At 38.5% G+C, this 22,185-nt stretch overlaps 1 protein-coding gene across 2 annotated transcripts; it reads left to right on the top strand.

The window, feature by feature from the left end:
• The first annotated feature begins 325 nt into the window (after nucleotides 1-325).
• On the top strand, nucleotides 326-21,590 carry IVNS1ABP (influenza virus NS1A binding protein). 2 transcript variants are annotated; one of them, XM_060035335.1, is made up of 15 exons: nucleotides 326-762; nucleotides 6,669-6,889; nucleotides 7,840-7,967; nucleotides 8,189-8,358; nucleotides 8,487-8,562; nucleotides 9,655-9,828; nucleotides 10,169-10,294; nucleotides 11,650-11,757; nucleotides 15,685-15,814; nucleotides 16,274-16,498; nucleotides 16,972-17,093; nucleotides 17,190-17,316; nucleotides 17,400-17,531; nucleotides 17,637-17,810; nucleotides 19,131-21,590. In XM_060035335.1, exons 3-15 carry the CDS (start codon nucleotides 7,857-7,859, stop codon nucleotides 19,382-19,384), a joined length of 1,929 nt encoding a protein of 642 aa, XP_059891318.1. In that variant the 5' UTR covers nucleotides 326-762; nucleotides 6,669-6,889; nucleotides 7,840-7,856; the 3' UTR covers nucleotides 19,385-21,590. The 2 variants fall into 2 exon arrangements, with proteins under 2 accessions (XP_059891318.1, XP_059891329.1); XM_060035346.1 differs by lacking the exons at nucleotides 9,655-9,828; nucleotides 10,169-10,294 and having other exon boundaries at nucleotides 337-762.
• Nucleotides 21,591-22,185: the final 595 nt, after the last annotated feature.

The raw sequence follows: 22,185 nt of genomic DNA, 5'->3' as shown, positions 1-22,185 counted from the left end.
AGCTACAGACTCTTACGTCCACTGCGGCCAGCTCCAGTCCTAGGGCTGTTGCCTACATGTACGTCTGACGCCGAAAAATCTAATCTCTCACGTCTAATCTGTCTGGCTATATTGTGCCTCCAGGGGATGGCAGAACAGGTGAGGGCGGCTGGAGGGAACCAGTTCCCGCCCTGAAAGGGCGAGGGCCGACGGCGCGACAAGTGTCGGGCCCCGAGCACCCGCTCTTCCAAAGATCACCTTGCTTTGACCTAGTTGAGCTGCGCAGGACGGAACCAAACAGGGCGGGGGAAAAGGGTGGGGGCGGGGCCAGCGGAGGGCGGGGCCTCGAGCGCTATATTGCTGTGCTCGCCAGTCATTTGCCGACGCTTTCCAGCCGGAAGCGTCGGGGAGGCGTTGGCGGCGGCTACGGCAGCGGCGCACGTGGTGACGTGCGAGGGGGTGAGGCGCTAGCGGGCGGCTGCGACGGGGGCAGTGTCTCCGGGACGCGCGTGGAGGTCGGTCTCTCGGAACTGCTGGCCACAGTTTCGCCGCCTGCGGCTTCAGCGCCGCTGTGCCAGCGAGCCAGCGAGCGAGTCCCTGCGAATTTCCGGTGCGCTCCCCTTCCTCGCAGCCTCTGCGGGCTGTTCGCTCGTCTCCCCGCTCGGTCGCTCCCTTCTCGGTGGCCTCGAGACGCTTTCCGTTGGGCCGATTACCGCCCGCTTCCTTCTGCTCCCCTTTGAAGCTCCAGAGATGAGTTTTTCCATCTCTTCAGAGATGAACCAGGTAATACGCGCTGGTCCCGTCGACGGTGGAGGAGGAAGAGGGCGCAGCCAGACTGCGAACTGGGGAATGGCGCGGAGCGGTGCCGGGTGCCGGGAGGAGGACGCCCCAAGCCGCGGCCGCTGCCGCCGTCGCTCTCTGGGGGCGAGGAGCCGCAGCCGAGCGGCCCTCGCGCTCCCGGTGCTGCTGTGGTTGCCGGATCGCGTTAGCGGCCAAGGGCGGGCTCGGGCCGCCTCGGAGAGCGCTGGAGTCGAGGAAGCAGGGCGTGAGGAGCGAGAAGTTTTTACACGAGGGGTCCTCGGGGGCCTGGGTCAAGACGCCGCGCGCGGGCCAGGGATGACCTCCCAGAAGGAGGGCGCGGGAATCTCCGTTCCTGCTGTCAAGAATCGATGCCCAGTGTTGGGGTCGGCCCGGGGTCTGGACTCTCTTCCGTGAGCCTTCCCAGGACCCGGCGAGTGTGGGCGGGGAGCTGGTCCAGGGCCCCATCGGTACCCCGGGCCTGGGGTACGGTGGCACCGCGCCCCTGATCGCCGTGGGCCGCGGGGTCCTTTGTTCCCGCTCCACGTTGCCCGCTTTTCTTGCCAAGCGCGGGGAGAAGGGGGCGGGAGGAGGGAGGAAGGGAGCGGCTGCCCTGACGTGTCGCGCTGAATGACTGCGGGGCTGGCCAATCCCGGGCGGGGGTGTGCAGACGCTGGGCGCTCTGCCTCCCAGCCTTCGGAGTGGGCTCCCGCCCCGCCGCGCGGGGATGAAGGCCTGGAACTGCAGGACTCTCCAGTCACTCTGGGGCGCTCGCCACTTTGTTTTTGCCAAAGAAAATCGGCAGAGAGGTTTGCTGTTTTTCCGTCCTTCTGCGCATCTTGCAAAGGGACTCTGGTTGTAAGCTCATGATGGTAGGAAGGTAGTAGGCAGTATCAGATTGAGGATAGACCGTAGGGAAACTTGAACCACAAATACTTTAGAAATAGATTTACTTTTCCCCCAATACAAAGTAGACAGATCTATTGTTTGAGGGCGCCGACGTTTCAAAAACTAGATAAGTAGAGGCCTAAAGGGTTTATTTTTGTTTCCTTAATGTCTGTTGTCAGTCATGGAGGATTAGAACACCCTGGCATCAAGCTGTTCTTTGAGAACTTGCGTGTGGTGATCTTCTGTCTAGTAGTAAATAACAACCCTGTAAGCATAGTACTACTCTAAACAGTTCAACAAGTACAGCATGGACTAGACTACCAGAGACATATTTTTTTAAAATAATTCTAGCACTGGTGGTTGTTTAAGGATAACAGTATGAGTAGCTTTAGGCATAATCATGCCTAAAGTTATTCTTTGTATATCTGGAGATGAGGTGTACACTGTTTAGAATTGGATTGAGAATACTATAACTTAATACCAGCTGGCAGGCTACTTGTCAAATGTCTATAATTTGGTAGTGAGAGGTAAAACTGGACTAGCATCACTGACCTAAAGGAGACCCAGAATGGTTTTTCCTCTGTTTTCCTAATAGATGAAATCTCTATCATTAGTTAATATTAATTTCTTAATTGTCTTAATTTGCAGGTCTGTTTTTATGACTTTTCCCCCCAAAACAAAGTGTTCCAGGTTTTGGTTTTAGTTTTAAATTAGTGTCTTTTTGGCTACTTATTGGGTTGGCCAAGAAGTTCGTACGGGTTTTTCCTGTAAGAAGTTACAGAAAAATCCGAACGAACTTTTTGGGCGCCCCAATACTTTGGAGTGGGGTTTTGTTTTTTCTTGATTGAAGGATATTTTAGGTGGCAATTGAATGTGTTTCGCAAATAAGTGTTGTTGTTGTTTTTTTAATGCAAAATGTTTTCCTGTTGGGGAACTGTCTTAATCATTGATATTAAGATGAAGTACCCCTAAAAATAATTTCATTGACTTTTCAACAGTATGATTGTATAGTCAAATCTACAAGAGGGTTGGGGAGCCTCCTACCTTGTGCTAGAGAGTGTAAATGGAGGAATTAATGAATAAGGGAGTATTTCTGAGTTTTTGTTAGAACCACAGAAAGTACACGATTATATTTACTTGTAAACTTCAATTACCGCCTTGTAAATGATTTATAAACCGATACATCGCTCACTATCCTTACTTACACTTTTGGTATCAACCTGGATGCCCAACAGGTACCTCAGCCTTATAATGTCCCAAAGCAAACTCCTCTTTTCCTTCCTGACTTTAAGCATGCAGCAAACTAAAAATGTCTCTATTATGCTTTTTGGAATTCTAATTTTGATATTGATGCCACATATCTACTCTAAAATATCCTTATTACCTTAGTTAGGATAAGCAAGGGTTATAAATAATTTCCTTGCATCCATGTTTTACCCATTCCTCCAGACCATCCCCTGTATTTCTGCTAGTGTCCTATGCCTCTGTGCTAAAAATTCTGCTCTGTTTAAACCTTAATGTTGATCTCTTTTACTTCCTCTCCTACTGTTTACCATATGTATCCTGCAAACTACAGTCTACTTAAACAGAGATCGCTGCAGTTTCTGGAATATGTGTGCTTTCATACCTTTTCCCCCTTTTGTTTGAACTGTTTTCACTGCTTGGTTTGTCTTTCTGATTGGTCTGTGGAGTGTTCAAGGCTGGGGAATGGAGTTAACTTCATTGTGTTATGAGCATCCCATTCCAGACTGTGCCTGCCATATGTTTGGAGCCATAAATGTTTGTGCGATATAAGGATTACAGAACAATGAGGTTAAAAGCATGGAGTGAGTGAGTGAGTTTGGTTGAGTTTTGATATAGATGGATCGTTTCAGACATTGGGAATCTATAACTTCTGGTTTTTAAAAGATTCATTGACTTACTTTGTATTATAACGTCTGTCCTTTAAAAATGGAGTAGGTTACTATTTTGTGAGTTGGCTACCCTCAAAAGATTGCCTTGAAACTTAACTAATACTTGTAATTTGCCTTGAGGTTTTAAGGATTCTTTGAAAGTTTGATAACATTTTATCTTGCTCTTACTGAAGGCCCAAGAAGAATTTGGGGGCAGGTCATATTGTACCTACATTTTTTACAGCTCCTTGATAAGGCTTACTGAAGTGTATTTGGGTTCAGCTGATCTTTTGGGGGGCTGTGGTAACATGTGAACTTCTGGGTTTTACTAAAGCAGTTTAATTACTCATTTATAAGTCATCTGTATCCCTTTTCTTGCACTGGCCATATGAAGAAACTGAAGACTGTTTACCAGAATATATTGCATTTGATCTCAGTTTTAATTTTAAAAGTGGATTAGTCGAATGTGTTTTTTAAATATCAAATAAAATTCTAAATTTTATAATTGTATGTAAGCCTGGGATGTTGGGGCTTTTGGTTTGGCTTTTCAAAGATAAAAAATTCTCCGCACATTTTTATTCCATCAGTTTTTGAGCTTGAGTTTCATAGACCAAACTGAGATCTGTGACTCTGTGGAATGGCTTAAAACTCAATTTGTCCACACTAACTTTACTGAAAGTGAATGTGAACTTTGAAAGACATGGTTTTGCAGGCAGAAGCTGAGGTGACCTCCTCCAACTTGGGGGTGGGTGAGAGTAGGGGCATATAGTATATAAGGACAGTAATTAGATAAAGTTTGTTGCATTAACTTAAATGTTGAGTGGACTTGGGCTAGCTTTTAAAATCAAGTAGGGTTATACGGATCAGCAGATGTTAAAGAGATGAGGTTCATGTTAAGACCTTGCTGTACGAGAAAATCATCGAGTACTAACGTAGTAGTACTCACTCTATTGCAGAACTAATAATATTGTACAAATTTGTATGGCAAGAGTTGCTCCAAAAATTCTCCAGTATTTTCTCCCAAAGGACTGAAGTGGTTTTAACCATCCAGGTTTTTGTTGTTCTTGTTGTTTTCCAAAATAAATTTAAGGTAGAACTTTCAATTTATCAAATACACCCACAGAGATACTGTGAGTTTGGTTCTGGGCCACTGTGGTAAAGCGAGTCACGCCAATTTTTTGGTTTCTCAGTGCACATAAAAGTTATGTTTACACTCTGCTGGAGTCTATTAAGTGTCCAAAACATTATGTCTTTAAAAATAACATACATACCTTAATTTCAAAATACTTCATTGTTAAAAAATGCTGACCATCAGCTGGCAACTCAGGGTTGCCACAGACCTTCAATTTGCAAAAAAAAAAAAAAGGTAGTATTTGTGAAGCAGAAAAAGTGAAGTGCAGTAAAACGAGGTATGTATATATTTATAGATGCCACTTTTATTCTTGGTAAGATCAAGGCTAGTTTACAAATAAATACTGAATAAAACTGGTCAAAGTTTAAAATACTTATAAATCTCCTTTTGTTTTTGGTTTTTCAGAGGGCATACATTTTAATAATATCCAACATAACTTGCATGGAGGGGTCCCCCCCTTTCACCCTTGCATAGATTTTCCCAACTTGAGCTAGGTCTTGGCTGAAAATGTTTGAAGGTTTCTTTTGGATAGTGTGTTCTCTCTGTACATAGAATTGTGTGTTACTTGGAAAACATTTGTTTTGTTAGAACTGGTTTCTTAAGAAAAGCTGAATTAACTAATCTGGATGCAAGTGTAGAGCAGAGGAAATCAATATTACATAAAGGTGTGAAATACTTTCATTGCAGGAGTAAGCATTGACAACAGTCCCAACCTGAGACAGAATACTCAGGTTTCCTTGAAATAAAACCTAAGCTATGGAGAAACCAGTGAAGGCGTACGGGATACAGATTGCGCATGTGTTGCACTTAATACAATAGTTTGTTGAAATGGAACTGGACTAGCCTTCAAGTGGGTTCTGGGGTAAGGGACCATACACATTAACATAATTGTTAGATTTAGAATTGTGGGCTTGATTGATATATAAGGAAAATACAGGTAATTTGAAGATGTCCATTTTAAAAAGTATGCACATCTTTCACATAATTTCTTATTTAGTTCTGGTTTGTTGAATTAGTGGTGTAATAGCAGTTCAGATGATTAAAAACTAAGTACCATCTGACTTTGACACTTTTAGTTAATGACATGTGAAAATGGGGGGAGGACTGAATGTGATTTCCCTGAAGATTTGATTTGAACCAGAATTGTTCCATTGGTAGTTTATTACTGTATATGAGAAAAATGATCATACAAAGCACAGACATTAATATTTTCCTTTTTGTTTATTTAGTTCATTTCAACAAATTACTCATCTTTATATTCAGGTTTCTAGGCTAGTTGTTTTGGTGGGGAGAGATGGGAAGGATACAAAGATAAAGAAAACAGAGGCTCTGCCTTCAAGAGGCCTTGAATCAAGGAAGATAAGCCAGTACAGACCAGCTGGAAGATCACACATACACACTTTCAGAGAGGGTTCAGTATGTGGAGGATGGGGAGGAACTACTCAGCTGAAGGGATTTGGCAGGGGCTCTGGAGGTAAGATTTCAGCGGGCAGAGGTTGGGTTAAGGGTATTCCAAGAAAAGGAAACTTGAAGTTACAGAGGTGGGTACCTACAGAGCACATTTTGGGAAACAGTATATCTGGTTTGACTGTAACATTGTATACATGTCGGGGAATAATGATGGTTGCTTGCTGGCTGGTAACAGACAGAACACATGTTTGTATATTAGTTGGAATCTAATAGTAAAGAATATTAGAATTAACCAATATTTATATTTTTCTCTAATTTTGTGCTTGTGTATCTCACTTAAATGGTAAAAGTTACTAGCTCCTTCTGGGGAGGGATTTTATTTTTTTTAATCACCTGAGTGGTTGCAGGTTAAATGAAAATGCTTATGTATAGTAGCATTCGTGTTATTTTCTGTATTGTGCCATTTACCTCAAAATGTCTTCAAGATCAGGACTTTGCATGATCTGATCTACCTAGATCATTGGCAGTCTTTGATCATTCTGAATATCCAACAATTGTCATTATTACAGATTATGATGCATGATTATCACAGAAGAAGTTCGTGTCTATAGCTTTAAAGGACTTGATTACATCATTTTCAAGCCTGATAGTTTTGGAATCACCATTAGAGCTTCAGACACCTCTGCCTTCACTTCAGCCACCTGTCTTCATACCTCAACAAAGCGCTGACTTTCCTTTGTCCTTGATTATTTAAAACACCCCGGAAATACATTTCTCACCAGTATAGTAGGTAAGTGGATAGTCAGTGCCCAGTGCACACTTTTTTTTTTTTTGAAGACTGTGCCAAGTACACTAACAGCCTTTCATAATTTTTTTAAAAGGCGAAGTCAGTAATATTCATAGAAAAAATTTTTTTCCTATATTTTCCTTTCTATAAACTATTTTGAATTTAAATAAATCATTTACTTCAAAGTGAAATCTTCTATTACCACTTTTTAATGATGCATTTTGTGTAGCCATTAGTCACTTGTTCACAAGAAACGGTGAAATGGAAAATTTTTTAAAGAACATACATTTCTATCTTGTATGTTTATGAGATAAGTGATTTAAAATATATGAAACGTGCAAAGGGAACAGAATTTTTAAATATTTTTATTTTATTGGCGTATAGTTGATTTACAGTGTTGTGTTAGTTTCAGGTGTACAGCAAAGTGATTCAGTGATATATATACATATACAGTTATACATATATTGATTCTTTTTTAGCTTCTTTGCTCACATAGGTTATCACAGAATATTGAGTAGAGCAAAGGGAACAGAATGTAAGTTAGTCGTATATATCAGTGAGTAAAGGAATGACTGCAGCCCCAACCAAGGAATCTATATGTGATGACCACTTCACATCCTTCCAGGCTTTTCAGTTGCTTGTTATATGGGTTTGGGCAGGGCTGGGTTTACATTTTTTTTCTCCTTCACAATGAATGTACTAATAGGAATAGAAACCTGGCCAAAATTGCTGGGACACCATAACACTACTGTATGAATCCTTGAAAAGACTTAGGACCAAAGTATAGGGGTACAAAGGCTTAGATGTTCAGTGTCAGTGGTGTTTTAGCAATGTTTTTGTATGATAACATTTTTATGTGTTGTTGATAGGATGAAATTTGAAAATTAAAAATACTGCATTACTCTTTAAAATGTTATAAAAATCACCATTCATTCTTTCTTTCTGCCCTTTAGCCAAATTATAAGGAAAAATGATTCCCAATGGATATTTAATGTTTGAAGATGAAAATTTCATTGAGTCTTCTGTTGCCAAATTAAATGCCCTGAGGAAAAGTGGCCAGTTCTGTGATGTTCGACTTCAGGTATTTAAAACGTAATTGGAAACTTACAGAATTGATCTTTCATTACTAAAAACCATATGTTCTTGGATTGGCTTGTTTTGTTTTTCACAGGAGGCATTTAATGAAATAAGTTTAAAAAAGAATGATTTACACAGAAATGTAAGATGAAGGATACGATGTAATAATTAGCTAGAGAAATACATAGTCCACAATGCTTCTAATGTTAATTCCTCACTTTGCAGGTCTGTGGCCATGAGATGTTAGCACACAGAGCAGTCCTGGCTTGCTGCAGCCCCTATTTATTTGAAATCTTTAATAATGATAGTGATCCTCACCGAGTTTCTCATGTTAAGTTTGATGATCTCAATCCGGAAGCTGTTGAAGTCTTGTTGAATTATGCCTACACTGCTCAGTAAGTTCTCTGAAGTACATCATATAACTAGGGAATGAAATTCCAAGTCCCTCTAAATTTATTTAAATTAAGTGTCTGTGTTTCAAGGCCTTGGTATGATAAATGATAAAGAACCTTTTTTCTAATAGGTTGAAAGCCGATAAGGAATTAGTCAAAGACGTTTATTCTGCAGCAAAAAAGCTGAAGATGGACCGAGTAAAGCAGGTAGAGTAACAGAAGTAATATACAAGGAGTACTGTTACTAGGGGGTCTTATTTTATATGATTAGTGTGTACAGTTTGTTATAAGACATCTGTTGGACTCAAGAACTTGAAAATGTCCCTTTTTTTCCCCTAGAGAACCAAATATGTATGTAATTTTAACTGTTTAGCCAATGTAACACAGCAGGGTCACACTTCCTCTCAGATAATTCAAGCTACAATCTTGCTCTTTCAGTAGTCTTCTCTGGCAGGGTAAGTCTTGATTTTCTCAGTTAATCATATAACTCATATCCTTAATTCTCCGTTCTTCTACACTTCTCGGTTGTTCTTTAGAAGTATTCTTTCTAGAATTTAATGCCACTGAGAAGTGCTTAATAATTTACAGGAAAAAAGGCATTTAATCCTCTAATGTGGGAGTCAGAAAACTGCAGGCCTGAGGCCAGCTGCCTGCTTTTATAACATCTTATTGTAACATAGCCTTCATTTACATACGGTCTATGGCTGCTTTCCACCTGCTGTGACAGAGTTGAGTAGTTGTGAGAAAGTACGGCCCACAAGCCTAAAAACTTACTGTCTGGCCCTTTGAGAAGAAGTTTGCTAAGCCCCTCACTCTGCTTAAAAATCCTTTTGTGGTCATAGCACACGTCCCTCAGGTTAGAATTCCAGGCTCTCCTTAATATAGTTGCTATTCTTCCAAAACTATTTTGATTGTCTTACGTTTTGTTCTGGCCAAACTAAATTGTTGCAGCATCTTCCCTAGTTTCTGTGTGCATTCAGCGTCATCTCCCCTGTAGAGCCCCATTCAGATTACTGCCTTTATAACGTCTTATCTATTATTCTAGTTGGAAATACTTGTCCGAACATTTCATGTGCATTTTCATAGCATTTCAGTTTGTTGCATGTTTTCTTATATATTTGAATGGCATTCTTTGATGTTTATCATTTGTATACATGTATTCTTCCTACTGTTAAACTTGTTCTAAGGCAGTGATTTTTGGTTAATCTTTATATATCCACATAGTACTTACACACTGAGTATTACATATTTGTTAAATAAAATATGTAAATGTTGGCACTCATGTATTTCTTTTCCAAGGTTTGTGGTGATTATTTACTATCTAGAATGGATATTACCAGCTGCATCTCTTACCGAAATTTTGCAAGTTGTATGGGAGACTCCCGTTTGTTGAATAAGGTTGATGCTTATATTCAGGAGCATTTGTTACAAATTTCAGAAGAGGAAGAGTTTCTTAAACTTCCACGGCTAAAGGTAAAATCTATAAAGATGAAAGATGTAAAGGTTAAATAAAGAGATACATACTACTTAGTTCCAGGAATGTAATCTTTCTCCATGTTTCAAGCAAGTGAGTAATGGTTATGAAAAAGACAATACATTGAAACCATACGGTTATTTTTAGCAGTGTAATGGTTTTCTGCCTACCAGTTTGTTTACTTTCTTTTCTTTCTCTTTTTTTTTTTGGCTACTGGTTTCCTTAAAAAATAGAGTAAGCGTATGGAGTGCAGTTGGGCATCTATGACCTCTTTATTATGAAATTGAGAATTAGAGGCTCAACACTGATCCATGTGTCTTTGTTTTTTCCCAACTCTAGTTGGAGGTAATGCTTGAAGATAATGTTTGCTTGCCCAGCAATGGCAAATTGTACACAAAGGTAATCAACTGGGTGCAGCGTAGCATCTGGGAGAATGGAGACAGTCTGGAAGAGCTGATGGAAGAGGTTAGTTTTAAAGTAAATGGGATTCAACAATTATTAAAAATTATTTTGCTATAACATGAAGGATTCCCTTTCACTTTTATTTTATAACCATGACCCTAAAGAATTTAAATTTTGCTATAGGTACCCCTAAGCTGAGAAACAGGGGGGGTGTCCAGGTGAGCTGAATGAACTGTTCAGTTTGGTCTTCTGCTTTTCTTTTTTTATTTCTTTGCTTATTATGTGCTGTTAACTTTCTTTAAAGTAGCATGTAATTTGCTTTAGAAATGGGAGGTGGTACTGAAATTTTCTGTAGATTCTTAATTTTTCTTCACAGGTTTTTGCTTTAAATTGACAAGTAGGTAAAAGCTTCTAATGGTTGTTCCTCCCCATTGATTTATCTCCCCATAGGTTTATTAACAAAACTAGGATACCCAAGACTGAAGAAACAAGAAGAATCCTCAAGTGTATTGACACGTAAAGAAGCAGCAGTCCTGCCCCAGTTCTCCTAAGAAAAATCCGCTGTGGGCAGAGAACGATGATGATTTAATGGTGTTTACTCCTTTACAGGATTCTTATCTTTAAAGCTTTGTGTTTTTCAATGGTGTTGTTCATACATATAGTCACTCACTTAACTTGGGCTACTTTTTGAAAAATACACAAGAAAAAATTGACAGAGAAATGGTGGGAATTAAACATGCAGATGGAACAGTGGAGTGACCTTGAGTTTATCCCTCCACTTAAGCCTTTCGGATTCACTAAAGGCTTACCAAACCTGTTAGGCCTTTAAAAATGCAGTTATCATTATGCTCTAAAAAGGCTAACAGGTGATTTTTAAATTCTATATGGTTTCCCACTTGAAAATCAGATGCATTAGCCATATGTTTGCATCTGTTAAGGGAGGTATCTCTGTAGCTTGCTTGAATTTTTGCACTTGTTTTTTATCTGTTTTTCTTGACATTGCTTGCGCAGGACGGAAATATGTTTATGCACATTAGACTACTTACTCTTCAAAGGTGTAAACCATATTCAGTATTTTATTATAAGTATGTATATTCTTTAAGAGCCTATATATTGTACTAGTGCCTTTTTTTCTTAATGCTGTATAATAGAAGCTATGAAAAAACGAAGATTTCTTTCAAGCCAACCAAGCCAAGGACTCTTCAGCCAGTATTAGAAGATTCTGTATCTTATTTTTGTTTTTTAAATTTTTACCACCATGACATGTATTTTCTTTACTTTGGGATCCTGCCAGAGTAAGATGTCAAGAAGCTCAAGAAGCACACTGGAGGTTACCTTGAGGCGTTTGTGTGATCTGCATACTAGTGGAGTAGCCATGGAGACAGTAGCCACATGGGTGTTCTGTTGCTGTTTTGCAGGTTCAAACCTTGTACTACTCAGCCGATCACAAGCTGCTTGATGGGAACCTACTAGCTGGACAGGCTGAGGTGTTTGGCAGTGATGATGACCACATTCAGTTTGTGCAGGTACACATTGCACATCTGAGGTAACCTCAGGTTAAAATTTGATTAGAGCATTTTATAGTATACTGAAATTTTCCTTTAATAAAGGAAAGTGGAAGACCTTCATTAGTATGACTGCACAGAAACACTTGTGGGAGAAAACAAGCATACCTTTCATACCATTACTACCATTTTTGCCACATAAAAAGAAACTAACAGAACAAAGTAGGGAACCCCACTTAAGATTTTTTTCTCAATCAAGTAGGATTTATAAGCAGTAAGAAAAAGGGCCAATAAGATGAAGCAAAATAGAAATTAAATGTTATTTTGGTCAGATTATAAAAAATAGTTGTTTGTATTGGGAATGACTGTTAGACCCAATTTTTTAAAAAAAAACTCAGGTATGAACTTTTTCAGTTTATGGATAAATAACAGAGAGAAAAGAATACAAATCATAAATGTCACATAGTGAACCCACTGGTTTAAACACTACCTGGGTCAAGAAGAAACTTCTAGCACTCTGGAAGCCTTCCTCTTGCCCCCTTCCCAGTCACTGCCCTACACTACCCCAAAGGAAGCCATTATATCCCAACTTCTGAAGCATTAGATTAGTTTGCCTGTGTTTGAAATTTATGTAAATGGTTATACAATATGTATTCTTTTTGTTTGGCCTTTAGCTCAACATTGTATTTGTGAGGGATAACTATAAAGTAGGCTGAGTCGACCCAAGTTAATGGGTGTTTTCCTTTAATAATTAGAAGGTAAATGATAGACTCAGAAATAACGTGTATGGTGATACTATCAGGTGTTCTGTGTCAATAGTGGCTGAATATTTTTATTTTCACAAAAAGCTTTTGGGGCTGAGTTAGTTGAGAATTTTGTTCATGTTTGTGTATTTTGAACATTGAGCATATTTTCCCTCTTATCTCTAAACATCTCTAAACTGTAATTTAATGGTTTTTTAAAGTACTCTTTCAACAAGCAGTGGTTGAGTGCCTGATAAGTGGCAGGCCGTGATGTTAGGTAAGAGGGCCCAGAAATGTGTAAGAGACAGTTTCTGCTTCCGGGACCTTACAGGAGTAGGTAAAACAGAACAGATTTATACGAATTACCTACGGAAGACATTAAGGGGAGGGTGGAACCAAAAGGAGAAAAACTAGGGAAACTTCACAAAGGAGGCGACATTTGAGCCATCTGAGGATGTGGAAGAGTTTGCATAGCAGATAGAGGTGTGTCAGATAGCAAAGGATACCTGTGAAAGGAGGATACTGTTGGAATTACAGGTCACATGACTGGGAGAGTAGGTAAATAACATCTGATCGAGGATTATACTTTATTCTACAAGTAGTGTGGGACTTTCAAAGAATTTTAGACAAGGGAGTAGAGTGATCTGAACAGATATATTTCACAACTTTAATAATAGTGAAAAACTGGACAAGAGTCTAGCAATAGGGGGATTGGTTAAATTATGGTATTTCTATACAGCAGAGATCTATATGTTCATTATCATATTTTAGACAGATAGTTAACTATCAGGTGGCAGTCTCTGGGTCGTGGGATTCTAGCTCATTTGAGGGGTTTTTTTGTTTGTTTGTTTTACTTAATGCATCGAACCCTTCTATTTTTATGACCAGGTACAGAGGGTAGATTAAAGCTTGTGAGAACAATTTGTAGACTATTACAAGCAGTAGTTCAGGTGAAAAGATGAGGGCGTGATCTAAGGACGAGAAGGGGAAAGTGTGGACTCTAGACATTTATAGTTACAAAGGTCTTTAATGATTGTTCAGATTCGGAAAATTAAGGAAACGAAGAATTTGAGGGTGAGTAGGACTCTGACCTGTGTGACTTATTCCAGGGAAGTGCCATGAATAGAGATGATAAAGTAAAAAGGATGAGGAAACACACTAAGCTTCAGGAAGAGAAAAAGTTGAGAAGCCGCCATTGGAATCAAATTGTGTTGTACAAGCTAGCTAACATAGGAAAAGAAAGTTTGAAGGAGGACTGGATTGTTAACTGTGTCAAATCATCCTCTGGGAGGTCATGTAAAAGAAGATTAGGGATATCTCTTCTACATTGGTTTTAGGAAGCCACTTTGTAACCTTTAGTGGGTATAATTTCCAGAGAGTATTAAGGTTAAGAAACGCTTAGCTTCAGAAGTGACAGTGGCTGACAAAGAAAGAGCTACCAGGGACCACCCCTTGGGGAGGTCAGAGGCAAAGAAAGTGTGGGCCAGTGGGTGGGCTGAGTGGGAGGAGTTGATAGGGTAAAGTTTGAAAATAAAGGAGAGTAAAGAATTAGGTTTGAAAGTGTTCTGGAAGGAACATAAAAGAGTTAACCAGCATTTCTATATAAGGCTTAGTTACATAACACCAAGTAGTCTTCATTGTTACTGTGCTTTTTTTTCACATTTGATTTTCTCTCAATTAAAGCCATACATTAGAACAGGTTTCTTACTACAGTGAAAGCTCTTAATCAAGCATCATCAACTTGTGTTACTTTGGATCCCTTCTTCCCACAGATTGGGATAGGGTTTTATGTACCTTGTACTTCCTAGTAGCACAGGACACACCAGACTATCGTAGTATAAAAGAGTGGCTTTATACTCAGAATTCCTAATCCTTATTTTTCTTGCATTGCCTTAGGCAGTGCATATTTTCTCTCTTATTTTCAGTATTTTTACCTATAAAATGGGGAGATATATTGCCCTTAATGGATTAAAAGAGACAGTGTGAATAAAGTACCTAATAACACCTAGGTACATAATAAATGTCTAAATGGAATGTAATTATAATCATTAGCATGGTACATTCTCCGCCTTTTCTCAAAATAGCCTACTTAAGCTATAACCACATTTGCTGAATTGCTTACACCAAACTTGATAGTTTTTTCACAGCTTCAAGTAGCTATCAAAATCTTTTTCTCTATTGTTTCATGGCCTTTTTCTTCCACTCGAAACAGAAATTTCTGTTAGAGATTCTGTCTACCCATGAGGCTGTGGCCCTGGGGATCAAAATAAGTGGATGAGCAAACTTGGCCAGGTACTGAAGGTGGTACCTATTCATTCAGCAGGCAGTTCCTACCAGGGTAATCTTGACTCTTCTAATGACATGTGATCATATCCTTTGGAAGTGTCAAGAGCTAAAGTAATTGGAAGAAAACTATCAAAGAGAACTCATACACGAGGGTACAATGTAATCTTCTTACAGTCATTTGAAAATTTGCAGCTTTGCCCATTTCTCCCTCTTTTATGTTCTCATGTATTCCTTTAAAAATATTTGGTTCTTTTAGTATTATTGCTTCCTTAATTTCTGATTACCATTTTTACTTCAGTGTTTTGATGTAGTTTTACTTGTCTAGAAAACCACTCTATAATACCTTTAAGGTAATCCTAAAGAAATATACTTGTAAATATTTCTTGTAATTGCCACTTTTTTTTCCTATAAAATAACTTTCAGAGAGATTGGATGGATATATGTCTGCTAATATGAAGGATACCAGTACATATGATTTAGTTAAGTTTCGCAGTTTCATGGAGATAGTGGGTTAAATGTATTCTCTCAGTTAATTCATGCTGTTTTAGATTTATAACATTTTGGAAAATTCTATACTTAATATAAAGACTATGTGGATTATGAAGGAGGAGGTTCCGTTTTTTCCTCTCTTGACTATTCTGATACTTGACCCACAACATGTTTTTTTAATTGTTGAACTTGAACTTTTTCTTGACCAGGGTAGGTGTAGTTGTTTCCTTATTAAGTGGAGATGGAAGAATGCCAGTGATGTGTGTCAGTCAGAAAGTGTTGTTTTGTGTTAAACCTAGGTGTGCTATAAATGTCATGCATAAGTGGAGGGTACTAAGGGTTTTCTCAGTGTTGTGGAATAGCTCAGGAGCAAAGGTACACCAGGTATGGTCTTTGGCTAGGTTTCTGTAGCTGCCTTTTGATTTTGCAGAAAAAGCCACCACGTGAGAATGGCCATAAGCAGATAAGTAGCAGTTCCATTGGATGTCTGTCTTCTCCAAATGCTACAATACAAAGCCCTAAGCACGAGTGGAAAATCGTTGCTTCAGAAAAGACTTCAAGTAAGTGTATTACACTTGTCAGATTGCCTTCAATTTATTTCTTTTTTTTTATTTTTTTATTTTTTTGCGGTACGCGGGCGTCCCACCGCTGCGGCCTCTCCCGTCGCGGAGCACAGGCTCCAGACGCGCAGGCCCAGCGGCCACGGCCCACGGGCCCAGCCGCTCCGAGCCATGCGGGACCCTCCCGGACCGGGGCACGAACCCGCGTCCCCCGCACCGGCAGGCGGACTCCCAACCACCGCGCCACGAAGGAAGCCCTATTTCTTTTTTTAAGAAGGAGTTTTAAGTGGAACCATATAATACTTCTAAAGTGATTGAGGAAAAAACTCAGAAGCAACTAAATTTGGAAAAGAGTAGCAGGTCATCCCCTGTCTGGAATCTGGAGTCCAATTCAGGATCACACAGCAACCAAAAGTAATAAAAATTGCATCTTTAAACATGGAACTCTTGTGCTTACAGATAACACTTACTTGTGCCTGGCTGTGCTGGATGGTATTTTCTGTGTCATTTTCCTTCATGGGCGAAACAGCCCACAGAGCTCACCAACAAGTACTCCAAAACTCATTAAAAGTTTAAGCTTTGAGATGCAACCAGATGAGTTAATAGAAAAGCCCATGTCTCCTATGCAGTACGCACGATCTGGTCTGGGGACAGCAGAGATGAATGGCAAACTCATAGCTGCAGGTAAGAATAGAAGGATGAGTGACTTATCAGAAACCTTCAACTGGCTAAGCCTCTATAAGTGGACGTTTATGCTTGCTTGTGACATGCAAACTTTGGAAGACAGGGTTTATTTAATATGCCTTCTTCTGTGACATTCCACTTTACCACATTCTAAGAAGACAGAAATAAAAAGTCAATACTATAGTATTGCCTAGCCTTCAAGTTAATGTCTGTCTCTAATTCTTAAAAAACTATGAAGTGGGTAATTGTTCCCTCCTAATTTTCAAGTCAAGACTAAGCAATTTACTTACACTCATAATTTTGTCATTCAGCTGTTACAGGCACTTAGTTAAAACATTAACTAATGTGACCTTATTAAGTGTGTGGACAAAGATTCTTTTTCTCATTTGTACAGATTACTTAAACCATTCTAGACCAGAAAGGCTGGTCCAGTTTAATACTTTAAGCATAACTCTTTGTGGTTCTTGTACCAGGTGGCTATAACAGAGAGGAGTGTCTTCGAACAGTTGAATGCTATGATCCACATACAGATCATTGGTCCTTTCTTGCTCCCATGAGGACACCAAGAGCCCGATTTCAAATGGCCGTACTCATGGTAAGTGCACTATATTGCAGGAAGAAGCAGCCCACATTTAGTTTTTTCTAAGAACTTGAGAATGGCAGAAATATTAATCTCTCGCTTTTGGCATAGGGCCAGCTCTATGTGGTGGGTGGATCAAATGGCCACTCAGATGACCTGAGATGTGGAGAGATGTATGATCCAAACATAGATGACTGGACTCCTATTCCAGAATTGAGAACTAATCGTTGTAATGCAGGTAATACTTTTCTGCTGAGATCATCAGTATTTAAGTATGATAATTAAGTTATCAATTTATAACCTTATTTTATACTCACATAGGAGTGTGTGCTCTGAATGGGAAATTATACATCGTTGGTGGCTCAGATCCATATGGTCAAAAAGGACTGAAAAATTGTGATGTATTTGATCCTATAACAAAGTCATGGACAAGCTGTGCTCCTCTTAACATTCGTAAGTTGATTTTTTTTTTAAGACCTCTGAATCAATGGTATGTGTAGTGCACACTTACAGTTTGGGGAGATAGAATAATAATTTTGGTTTGACTTGATTTTATAGGTAGACACCAGTCTGCAGTCTGTGAGCTTGGTGGTTATTTGTACATAATTGGAGGCGCAGAGTCTTGGAATTGTCTGAACACAGTAGAACGTTATAATCCTGAAAATAACACCTGGACTTTAATTGCATCCATGAATGTGGCTAGGCGAGGAGCTGGAGTGGCTGTTCTCGGCGGTGAGTGTTGGGATTTGGAGAGCTGAGGAGTAGGTAGTAGCAAGAGTTTGTTCTAAAATTCCAAGAGAATGTCAGTGATAACTATCCACTTGTATAATTAAGAATTCAGAACTAGCCTTCTTTTCTGACGCAGTGGGGATTGGTGGTTTGTCTTTTAGAAATGTCTTTTCTAATCACTCAGTACTGGATATATAACATTAATTCATCTTCTTCCATAAATCATACTCATAATGCATCATCTTGGAATTTGAGTTTGTTTCTTTAGAGCAAGAATTTTAAAAAATTTGATTTGTAAAACAAAAGAAATGGAAATCATCTAAATCTAGTCTTTTCTAATTGTCTACTCCATGCCTAATTGGAAGCAGTATTTTTAGATTATTTTTAACAAGTGTTTGCAAATCATCATATGTAGACACAGTTTTCACATCCATTTTATGGATTTACATAATGTTTAATTACATAATTACAATAATGAATTCAGTTAGAATTGTTTTTAGAACAAAGCTTGTGGCTCAACTGGCAAGAGCCTAAGTGTGTAGGCACACCAGTAAGTAGCCTACTGGCCTGCAACCCCTGGCCTACTATGAGCCTTGTCGGTTCTTTTATGGGTAAGTACATGGATGCAGGTAGGCTAAGTGACAATCAGATGAGAAAATAATGAATTCGAGAATCACTAATAAGGTTTTTCCTTAAACTCCAGAGAATATTTAATGCTAACATTTTATTTGTCTGAAATTAATTTAATTATTAACTGCCCTGCATGTATATTTGAAAATAGTCACAGTTCAGTCTGTTTCCAAGAAGAAATTTCCATGCCGAAATCATTTTATACAGTTGGAGAGCTCTAGAAAATGTTCAGTTATCTGAAACCTGCTTTCCTATAACTTACTTTGAATCTTAGTTCTTATGCACTGGACTAATACCAAAACTTGCAGTGCACAGAACTACTCTGGTTTGCCACTTACTAGTTGCATCTCTAGGCAAGTTGTCCAACTTCTTTGTTCATTATATCTTCATCTGTGAAATGGCAGTAATAGAAACAACCACATAGAATTGTTGTGAGAATTGCACTGTAGTTAGATGGTGCCTCCCCTTCCTTTAAATTGCCTGACTTACACATACAAACGGGTTCTTTTCAACTCTATTCCATTTGTATCCCCAGCTTCTAGGGAGTGCTTGCTACATTAGTAGGCATTCAATAAATACTTTCTGACAGAATGAACAGTCTTTTCTACCAAGAACCACTGTTTTAGCAAAAGATCAATTTAAGGGTTTCTTTCTTAGCCTCTCTAGATTAACCTTGTCTCTTTTCTCTTTTAGGAAAACTGTTTGTAGGTGGTGGCTTTGATGGTTCTCATGCCATCAGTTGTGTGGAGATGTATGATCCAACTAGAAATGAATGGAAGATGATGGGAAACATGACTTCACCAAGGAGCAATGCTGGGATTGCAACTGTAGGGAACACTATTTATGCAGTGGGAGGATTTGATGGCAATGAGTTTCTGAATACGGTGGAAGTCTATAACCTTGAGTCAAATGAGTGGAGCCCCTATACCAAGATTTTCCAGTTTTAACAAATTGAAGACCCTTTCAAACTAACAGGCTTAGTGATGTAATTGTGTTAGGTAGAGGTACACTTGTGAATAAGGAGGGTGGGTGGGTATAGATGTTGCTAACAGCAACACAAAGCTTTTGCATATTGCATATTATTAAACATGCTGTACATACTTTTTGTGTTTATTGGGAAAGGAATGCAAAGATGAAGGTCTGTTTTGTGTATTTTTAGGGCTACTTTGGTTATTTTAGTTTTCTGGAAGTTGATATTGTAAAAGAATAAACCAAGAATTGATTGGGCACGTCATTTCAAGAAGTCCCCTCTCCTCCACATTTGTTTGCCAATTTGCACATTAAATGACTCTTCCCTCAAATGTGTGTATTATGGGGCAAGAGAGGTAGGGTTTTAAGATATAGGCAGTTGGGTTTTTTAAGGTCCCTTTTTCAATAACTGGAACATTCTATAACAAAGAGACTTATTTAACTAGATGACAATGACTATTTTTGTTTTTATTAAAAGAAAGCTTACATGCCTACCGAGGTTTAATCTTTTATGATGGCCTTTTTATAAATTTTTGTATTCTCAGCAGAGTGCTTTACTTGTTGAAGTAAAATGTGGCAGGTTCAAATTACTGAAGCAGAGTGACAGTCTTAAAAGTATGCAGTGAGGTGTTTTACATGCCCAGAATGCAAGCTTCAGAGAGCTCTTGCCTCAGCTGCAATTTTTTTTTTTTTTTTTTGAGAATGCAATACCAATGTTTATTGGAATGGAGTTGCTGAACAGTAACATGGCTGTGATTTTTATTTGATACACTGTTTTTAAATACTTTGACTTCTTGGGAGTATATTTTATATAGCAAAACACTCAATATTGTATTAATAACAGTAAAGAACAGTGAAGTATTTTATCTTCTAAATAATTCCTATTTTTTATTTATCATTAAAAAAACAATCCTAAATGGCAGCCCTTGATTGTAAAAAAAAAAAAAAAAAAATTACCTTAAACTGTATTGGGTTTATGAATGCAGCCTTTATCAGAACTATGTTTTTGTTCAGTTTTCCTATTCATATGGATAAATACTGGTTGGGGTGGTGACTTGGTATCTAACGTGTAATGCTACACATATAACTTACGGTGCCAAAATTAGAACATCCTAATGCTTGCTGCTGATGCAAACATATTAAAGGTACTTTGCAGGAAATCCTTGCACCATGGGATTACTATCCAAATGTTGTTGTGTACTCATTCATTACTAAAAGTTTTGGGGGGAAATTTTTTTTTTTCAAGTAAAAATGAGCTTAAGGTATTTGTGGGAAAATAGTTAACTGGCATCTTATATCTGAAATAAGGACTGATGTAAAGGGGGTTTTTTAGTTTTGTTTTCTCTGGGAAGACAAAGAGGCACACAGGAATCTAATGAGCCAACTGGGACAACATGACTATCCACTGGCTAACCTGGGTGAGAAGAAAATTAGGTATTTTTTTTTTACAAATGTTCCGCTGGGACTTTGACACCTTATTTCACTCATCTATCCCCACAGAGAACCAACGAGAAAGGAAATCAGTTTGCCTGGTGGCTGTGTAGTTCCTGACTATCACTGGTTTGGTTCTGGGCTAAAACTGGGTTGGCAGATTTGAATTTGCCTAGTATGATGAAATATTTTTAAAATAGATCTGTATATGTTCTATTTATTTAGCACAAGGAAATAAAATTTTAGTGGGGGGAGTCAGTGTAAAATCCTTGAAATCACTTCTCAATTCCTATGTAACATGCTTAATGCAATAATATGTGGGAATACTTTGGGTCAAAGTTTACCTATATTACCATTGATGCCAAACAGGTAGTTTGGTAGCCAAAATTATGTTCTTTAAGTATGTTTTGAATATAAGAAAGTTTCATAAAGAAAAAAATAGTGCTCAGTGACCAGTTCTGTTTATCCACATTTAAAAGGTAATTTTTTTTTTGAGGGAAGGACAAAATGGCATAGCCTCAGCATAAATTATTTTCTTTTTAAACCAGTATGGGTTTTGGAATAGTTTAGAAATGATATTGGTAATAACCACTCTTGCAATCAATAGTAATAGTGCACAAAACATACTAGATTAAATCTCTAAAAGTAGCAAAACTATAAAATACCTGTTTGAATTAACAAAACAATTGATTATACTCAAGCATAAATCACAATAAATTCTTTTACTGTGATTTTCAAGGATAGGGTTTTGATTTTTGGCTTCTAGTATGTCTTAAATACTTTACCATTTTCAATGTTTTAGAATTCCTTACATAATCATATTTTAGGAAAAGACCTGGATTTGGGAATATCATTAGTGCTTAATATATTAGGTATACGCCCTATAATCTCTCCAGATCTCAGAATTCTTAACTTAAAACTGAAGTAGGCAAAGGAGAAAGTCCCTCTAGGACATTACTGTAATTCCAGAGTTGCCTTTAGAAGACTATGAGTCACAGAAAACACGGTCTCTATAGGATTTATTAGTCAATTTTTTGTACCCTACTTTGTTTCAAAAAAGGATTTGAAGAGTCTCTCATTGAGACTTAAGATACAGGGTAAACTGAGTGAAAAAAGAGGAGAAAATGCCAACATATGAATCAAATATATCAATCTCAAATAGTAAGGCCAAGCCACAAATTTGGTCCTGTTAACAGGAGATCTATTAAATCAATTATCTGAAGGTTAAAAAGCAATTACTGTGAAGCATCAGTTTTCTTAATAAGACCAGAAGTTTCTTAAGAGTCTTAAAAATGATAATGATACATTGAGCAATAAGTAGAGTACATAAAGAGAGGGATGTATTCAA

This window comes from Delphinus delphis, chromosome 1 (genome assembly GCF_949987515.2).
Source record: "Delphinus delphis chromosome 1, mDelDel1.2, whole genome shotgun sequence".
Classification (NCBI taxonomy): Eukaryota; Metazoa; Chordata; class Mammalia; order Artiodactyla; family Delphinidae; genus Delphinus; species Delphinus delphis.
The sequence above is the reverse complement of the archived record's forward strand: the minus strand, read 5'-3'. Positions and strand labels throughout refer to the sequence as shown.

Excerpts from the sequence above, each read along its gene's own strand:
- IVNS1ABP (XM_060035335.1), top strand. The coding sequence starts at position 7,857 with ATGATTCCCAATGGATATTTAATGTTTGAAGATGAAAATTTCATTGAG. Across the intron at positions 9,829-10,168 it reads TTAAACTTCCACGGCTAAAG|TTGGAGGTAATGCTTGAAGA; the intron begins GTAAAATCTATA and ends TCCCAACTCTAG. Across the intron at positions 11,758-15,684 it reads ACCACATTCAGTTTGTGCAG|AAAAAGCCACCACGTGAGAA; the intron begins GTACACATTGCA and ends TTGATTTTGCAG.